We start from the raw sequence: 8,317 nt of genomic DNA on the forward strand, positions 1-8,317 counted from the left end.
GTGTGTGTGTGTGTGTGTGTGTGTGTGTGTGTGTGTGTGTGTGAACAGTGGGTTTGAGGAGTTTAAAGTGTGGGGGCCTGTCTGGGATCTGCTCCCGTGGGAACAAAGAGAGCAGTGTCTGACCCTGACACTGGGACAGAGTTAACAGTCGTCCCTCTGGCCTCAGACATGTGTGATATCTGACCTTCACGACCTTCGCTCACCTTTGCCAATCTCTGCTCCCCACACCAACTCCTCACCTGCCATCCCTCTGCTGTCTGTTTCAGGACTTCTCGGCGGCTGCCCATGCAGATCGATGGGGAGCCCTGGATGCAGCCTCCCTGCACGGTGAGAGGATCCATTTGTTTCCTCCAAAACCCTTTCATTCATAAATTCCAACCGCCCTGACCACCGCAGGTAGCCCCTTATCACTATTTACCAGTATTTAGTCAAATGGTTCAAAGGGCTTCTCTCAGCTATCTGTTTTACCACATCAAAAATATCAAAGAGAATACAGAGAGGCATCAAAACGCATCCGTATTAAGCAGTCAAACATGTTAGGAACACATTAGCAATGTAAACACATTATTAGTTGGATTCAGGTAAAGACTTTGACTAAACATTTTCTTGCAGCTCTGATTCTGTCATTGTCCTGATTGAACAACGATAGTCTGAACCTGAGTGCCAGCCCCCATCAGGCCGTCCACCAGCATTTCTCTTTCTTTAACTTTGACAAGTTACCATGTCGCTGCAGATCAGACTCTCACTGCATTGTCTTCCAGACATTTAGAGGTCAACGATCTGAATTTCCTTCCACTTCACAGTTGTGCGCTACATTGTGCCAGTCTCTCACATAAAACCTCAAATAAAATGCATTGGAATTTTGGGGATGTAATGGACAAAAGGCATCAGGTTGAAGGAGTATGAATGAAGAATGGGGCCGTAGAGGTCAGACCTTTCAGTTAACATAGCAAGCTAATATAGCAAGCTAGCGGAGACAGTTAACATGGTAAGCTAAGCTTGGCTCTTTCATTCTGCCCGTGCCAGGCTTTGACCTCCAACAATGTCATTCCTTCAAATCTCACAGCACATTATTCGTCTCACAAGGGGAAGTCAGTTAATTGTCACTGTGCAGCAAAGCCTCTCTCATCGTTTTTTGGGGTGGGTGGGGGCTGCTGTAAAATTCTAATAAAAGATGACTGTCAGTCTAGCAAGCTTGTCAAGCATAGTTCAAGCTACATTTATAAAGCAGATTCCATCTTTTTTCTTTCTTTCTTTTCTCTCTCAGGTCATCATCACGCACAAAAACCAGGTCCCCATGTTGATGGGCCCTCCTCAGAAGACCACCTTCTTCACCTTCAAGAAACGCAACTTCAGCCGCGAGTAGGGCTCAAACACCCCGGCTCAGAAACACACACACACTTAAACGTTGCAACTTCCTGCTGCCAAACAACAGCCGAGTTGCTGCCAAGTTGAAATTCATTTTTGCTCCTGAAGTTGCGCGGCCTATAGACATTTTATTCTCGGAACGTACAGAGGTGACAACGGACAGAACGGGCAGAACTCCGTCACCCTGGAGTCCACAAACATCCTTTCCCTCAGCCACTTGAAAACCCAAGTCGCACATCAGTACGACCCGGCCAGCTGAGTTCTGCTGCTCGGTCCAGACGGTCACAGAGGCAGGTCACATGTCCATCCAAAACACTACGACTGGGAAGGGGGAGCATCCAGGTGAACAGAGTGAGATCCTGGTCCTGGTTGAAGAACCCGTATGAATAATGAAACAACGGCTGCTTGTAAGAGCGCTCGTCTCCAGGTCTCCCCACAGACTCTCATCACGCCACAGCAAAGGAAAAGCCTCATTCATTATTCACTGACTGCGCTTGCAGATTGATGGCGTCGTGGTGTAACAGTGGCCCGAAAACGACGGAAGCATGCAGGGATTTAGTATCTGTAGTATCGCTGTCCTACAAAAAGAAAAACCCCTTAGAGCACTTTCCCTGGCTGTGTGGACGACCCGGCGGAGGCTCCCGGCACGGAAAACTTCCACTACTGCTGCGATATCAGTCTGAACTGAAATTAGATCATAGAGACAATGTGGTTCAGTCTTGCTTTCCGTTAGAAAAGTGATGCATGTGCTGTAACACTAAATTCCTGATTTCAAGACAACACACATTTCCAGTGACGTCAAAAGCCCTGAGGGCAGCTGAAGCGCGGGCCACTTCTGACTTTTATTGTTCTAGTTCAACATCGACAGGTCAAACAAACTTGTGTGTCTATTGCAGGGAGGGTCTCCGTCACTAGCTGCGTTTCCATTGCAAATGTGAAAAAATTTTTTGTCACTATTAGGTTAATGATGGAGAAAACAAAATGGCAGTTGAGTTCTTTCCATTAAATAAGAAACACAATTAAGATTACATGTGAATAAGTTTGTTCACGCGATAAGTTGTTAAAAAAACACGCCACGCCATCATCCTCCAACTACTTCCTGCCATCTTCTTCTTTGTGGTTTTCATGAACCGCAACATCCTGTTGCTTGCAGTTTTGCAAAATACACTAATTTCAAGACGGCCAAAGAAAAAAAAACACCTCATTCATCCTAACGGTAAAACTATTTATCCAAAAACAAGAGTTTTGTTTTTTTTTTTCAAAGTTGGCGTGTTTCTATTAAGCGAGTTTATTTTTGAAATGCCAAATTATGCGGTCAATGGAAATGCAGCTATTGAGACTCGACCCTTAGTAGTTGAGTCAAACTTTGAGGGAGTGCTGCCAAAACCTTCACCAAGGTCCATCAGGAGTTAATGCCAGAAAAAAGAAAAATGCTTGAAATGAAAAACGTAGTAATATTAAAGCTTGGTTTGGTGTTTATAGCAAATGTATACTGTCCCGACAAAGTATATTAGAAGAGTATGTGCAGATAGAATATGTATATTTCTGGAAAGTAGGCCTAGCGCACATATACTGTAAATGTACACATGAATGTCTTTTAATATATTGTTGAAATGTGGCAAATTTTGGCTCAGATCACCGTTCCACTTCTGCAGTCGCTCTCCAAAAGCACTTTTCCAGTCCGTCTAATCAGATCACATGATATAATCATGATGCAAAGAAAGTTCACTCCAGCTGAACTCTAAAAGTTTACCATACCAAAACGCATTTTTTGCCAGGTTCTAAAATGATTCAAATCTAACCTCGAGTCTGGAAAAACACACACCAGGTTCCACACTGTGGCTATTTATTAAATAAAGATGAAGCTAAAATGGTAACGATGTGCATAAAAAACTAAAAACTTAGCAGTAACTGAGGAGGCGAAGTAGCAGTAAGGCAGCTGCCAAGCTCTCCAGAAGTGGAGGTCTTAGCGAATTTACACCAGATGGACAGAGAAACAGCTAAATGAAAGCGAAGGACCTACATGTTAGATCACACTGTCACCAGTTTGCATGGTGAATGCTAAAGTTTGTGACAGGACAGATATACAGAGACTCAACAAGTATGGCTTTCACCGAAGGGATGCAGAGAGAAAGAGTCACACCCGAATGAACCACAAAACTGACCATGAACTCCACAGCCAGAGGTCAGGTCTTCTGTCTGACAGCAGAAGTTTGAAACTGCTTCATCAACCAAACAACGACTCCAAAACAACAGCAAATCCACAAAATAATGCCTGCATAGAGTCAAAGTTGCAATGGTCTAGTAGTTGAAGTCCAGACCTCAATGAAATTCTGGGAGATTTCAAGTCAGTCAGGAAATTCGAGGTATTTAATCCAGTGATTCTTGAGAATAGGGACAAAATGGGTTTTAATTTTCTCATAATTTTTTTTTTGTTATTTCTCAACCTTGTGTATGCAAATATGACAAATAATGTTTTGGAAATGTAAAGATGCTGAGGTGCAGGCTCCCAGTTGCAACATTTTTTTAAAATTACATTTTTAATCGACCTGACCTAGAATGTTGTCATCACCATCTGACAAAAATAAATAAAAAATAATTTTTAATGACCCTATTAGAGATATTTTTACTCATTTTACAGACCAATGTTTTTCAAGAAACAAAATAAATATTATTTAAAACAAAAGTCCATCTGACGGAGTTGACACTGCATGATGGAGTTGACACAGAACTGAAGGTGGTGACAAACTAGTGAGTAAAATGAAAAACTTCATGCATGTGAAGTAATGCAATTTATRTAAAATACATTAAAATKAATTAATTGCACATTTAAGTGAGATTTGACAACAATTTCACTGAAAGAGTCAGAAAAACTGATGGAGTTAACATCTGACGGAGTTGACAAAAAGCCAAACTACCTTAATTTATATGATGTTATTCTGAAGGAGGCCATATTGTAGCTCATCAGGTCCATGAAATCTTTACAATATACCAAAATTAAGCTTTTATTTCACAAAATTTCATCAAAGTTTTGTAAATTGTCAGTTATGGTGCTGACACATCATGGTTGTGACAAACAACTTAGGAATAAAAAGAAGAAAAAACTAAAGAATAACTTAAGCTAACCAGAGCTAACTAGCCCTCCTAGCAAAGGAAGAGAAAGGAAGTGGTCATGGGGTCCTCAGAAGTTCTGGTGCCCCCCAATAATGCATGATTTTTTTTTTACATTCTTTTCATTTCTGACGGTGTTGACAAAAACTAGGGACAAATTTCAATGGAGTTGAAAAATATAATAATGCGTTTTAATTCAATTTATTTATACCTTTATAATTATTTAAATGAATACTTATACTTAATTGTCATAATATATAATTTTAGCATTTCTTTAATTATTTTAAACTATTATAATGTATTGAGTTTTGCTCCTGAACAAGGGCTTTGACAGGCATCACCCACCGACCATAATGTTTAAAATAAAAAAAATATTCAGCAAATACCTGGAAAATATACATTGTTGTGCTCACATGATCCAGGTTAGTTTAGTCAGATATTTGAAAAAAYTATATTTTGTGTACATTTTATTCAAATTTTGTGCTTTATCCATAGGACCTGTTTTGTCCCTATTCTCAAGAATCACTGAATCCTGAAGTTTCCTTTTTTTACAGTTTTAGCTTCATTTTTGTTAAATAAACAATAATGTGGAAGTCGTGAGTATATTTAATATTTTTGAGGTTCAATTGAAACCATTGTGGACTCAACATGGACAAACAGCACTGGGTACCCTATTTTTGCTAAATAGCTTATCTAGCTACTTTACATAGCTAAATGTATGCTAGCTATTAGCCTTCCACTGCTCTGTTTGCAATGAGGATTTACTTTCTTCATTGCAACTACTTAGGAAACTACTCCTGATGAAATTGTGAACACAACATCACTTAAAAAATATGAATGAACCCTTTAATCTGCCATGACATTCACATGATGTGAATTAGATGATGTGGAAAAGTGTGCTGCTGCAGGGCAGAGGGAGACCGAGATGTTCTGACGGTCCAAACTGAGCTCCACTGTAGGGTTGGGCGTTCGATGCCGTCACACCCTGACTCCCTTTAACAGCCACTGAGTCCATGCTCACGCCAGGTGCCATGGAAACCAGTCGCAGGCGTCACTTCGGCTTCGTTTAGGAATCTGGGATGATGTTCATCTGTCAGATACATCCATCTTAGCGCCCGGCTTCGATGCTGAAATGTTCCAGTATAATAAGAGCATGTACAGAAAAGGAGCCTGGGTGCCAGCTGGACTCAGTGGTTAAAGAGTGCATGTTTACAGTAACTGTACATTTACTGAGCGAATGGTTTTAGATGCCTATATTACAGAGTGTACATATTTGTTTATAATATTTTATCAGAAGTTAATTAAATCACTGCATGCCTGCTGAGACAAAGAGTGAACAAATCAGAGTGCGTGGATCCAACTGATCAGACATATCTCCATTTCTGCCCTGGGTTTATTTGTTGTGCTTTCCTTTTTTTTGTTCTAGCGTGGAGGATGGGTCCGAACAGAAAAAGGAGGGTGCGAACAAAAAGCCTGCAGGTTAGGCCAGTGGGCAGGCAACATAGACGTCCGCGCGAAGGCCGACTGGATGATTCTCCCGTGCATGTCACGACTCATATCTGTTTCTGTCCATTGTAGCAATCAATTGCCTTAACAAATAAACTGACCCACTCTGTGCTAATGGTCTTTCACAGTCACGTTGATCCGAACAAATGACGAGTAGATGAGGATACCTCATTTGATATCAAATGAGGTATGGGTACCTGCATGGTTCGTTGTGTGGCATGCTAGCCCTTGTTTAGCGGACGAGGCTGTTCACCAGTGTGATGTAATCTGCTCTCATTAAACCGACTAAAGAATCAAACATGTTTGCTTTATCTGTGCCGCRGTCTTCCAGAGGCGGGTTATCTCTAAAGATAAACCTGCAGCTTCAATAGAGACGGAGCTCTACTCTGTCATAAGTGCTTAATGTTGACATTAGTCACAATCACAGGTTTCTGTGCATTCGTCATGCAGGTCACATTCATTCTTTCATTTCTCCAGTGCAGAATGAATATGCAACGTACATTTAGGATCAGGTTTTCTCTGATCCACAGAGTCAGAATTGCTCTACCTGCAGGTTCAAAACAGGTAGAGTGTGGTCAATAACTCCTTGACCACACTTTCTGTCACCTTTCTGGTGTAATTTTGGTTTGACATTTAAGCTTTCCTCTTGACAGAACCAGTTCTTGGTGCCCTRGCACCAACCCGGTTTTTGAGTGTAGCCTTAAAATGTTGAAAAGTTGGGCTTGGGACCGCTCCAGAAGCTCARTGCTGGCCCGCTTTGTCCCTTCCCAAAGCTAGCTTAGAACAGTTAACTGTGTCCAAGTCTCAGGTTAAAGGAAATGTGGGTGAGCTGTTCAGGAACATGGAAGCAACAATGAAGTCCAAAGGTCCACGCCTGCTGGAACACCAGCGTCACTGTCCACACAAAGAGAGTGACACTGGGAGGCTGTTCACCCAGAAAACAGCTCCTGCTCCAGAAGCAGCACCTTTAAGCATGGCTGGTGTTTTTATCCTCTCACACGGACAATGTGTGATACTTCATCCCACAAGGTGGATAGAATAATTGTAGAGGACTTGTTCCAAATTATTTATCTTTGCTATAAATAAGCAACGAGACGGTTAAAACATGGAGACAGTTAGGAGGCGGTTAGTTGTTTACGGCACACAAATTGGTGCATCACACACGACACAGCCAACTTTACCGACTGGATAAAATCTGATCCAGTTGTTTAAAACTTCAACAGAGTCCACGCCTCCAGCAAAGCTGTTTATACAAGGCTAGGCCAATACTTAGCCTGGTACAAACCGGCAAAAATCATTTTGCCTATGACAGGAAACAAAATTCAGTCAATTGTGCTAAAAACACGGCTCAAATATCAAGCCAGAATTAGGACAACATCGGTATGATGTATTCTGTTTTTTTCTTTTTTTGACAAAAAAACAATTAGAAGAAGAAAGGTAACGTTCTTTGTCATGTTCATCATGAAGGTGGTCTCATGCAGCAGTCATGGAGCCATTACTCACCGTGTAAAGGCAATTTTCCAGACACTAGTGTCACATCAGTTTTTTTTATTCTCATTTTACAGCAGAATAGCAAAAATTCATTATCACCAGTGCCCACCAATGGTGACATTTTTTGGTTTCATTATGACGACTGTGAAGGAGAGAAGGACCGACTGCAAGAACCCCATGTCCTGTATTCCCTGTAAAACGAACATAATGCYGCTGGAGAGTCTCAGCCTTTCATCCATTCTCTCAATTCTCCTTCACCATCCAAAAAGTTGTACATGCTTCATATGTGTGTGAAGCAGAAGGTGACAAATGCATATAGTTGACTGTGAGCCAGTATAACAGTATTGTAATAAAATGATTTTAATATTCAACTATTACAGGGCAGTAGGATAAATAACACCTTTAAGCAAAAAACTAAGAAACTTTATGACAGTTGCACATTGTTAGAGATGAAGATTTCCTCCTCTCCACGTCAAGACGATGGTAACAACTGGACCACAGCTCCGGTAGAATTTCAATCGGGCCAATCAGCGATCAAAGGCGATTTTCTGCACAGCAGTTAAAAAGTTATTTAAGATAAAAATAAAAAAAAGATAATTTTTTTTGGAAGACGGGGTTAATTTTTGTCAGTTAACATAACTCGACTGTTTGAAAAGAACAGGAGCTTCATTTTTGCTCTTAAGGCAAAAGAGTTAGCTTGTAACAGTTTACTTGGTCATGTTAGCTAAAGCTGTGTTTCCATTGGCCGTAAAATTGCGCAAATTAGAATCACAAAGATAAATTTGCTTCGTGGAAAAGCTTACTTTTTTTGATTAAATGTTTTTGGTGTAGGATCAGGTGG

The 8,317-nt window shown here is 40.9% G+C and overlaps 1 protein-coding gene across 2 annotated transcripts in view; it reads left to right on the top strand.

Moving 5' to 3' along the window:
• Positions 1 to 6,283, top strand: part of LOC103456934 (diacylglycerol kinase, gamma) — an 89,589-nt gene extending 83,306 nt beyond the window's left edge. For both annotated transcript variants that reach the window (XM_017303165.1, XM_017303172.1), the window contains 3 exons: positions 267 to 327; positions 1,268 to 1,362; positions 5,906 to 6,283. In XM_017303165.1, coding sequence (XP_017158654.1) covers positions 267 to 327; positions 1,268 to 1,362; positions 5,906 to 5,963 — 214 coding nt within the window. In that variant the 3' untranslated portion in view covers positions 5,964 to 6,283. The remainder of the gene's footprint in view (positions 1 to 266; positions 328 to 1,267; positions 1,363 to 5,905) is intronic.
• Positions 6,284 to 8,317: the final 2,034 nt, after the last annotated feature.

This window comes from Poecilia reticulata, linkage group LG2, assembly GCF_000633615.1.
Source record: "Poecilia reticulata strain Guanapo linkage group LG2, Guppy_female_1.0+MT, whole genome shotgun sequence".
NCBI lineage: Eukaryota > Metazoa > Chordata > Actinopteri > Cyprinodontiformes > Poeciliidae > Poecilia > Poecilia reticulata.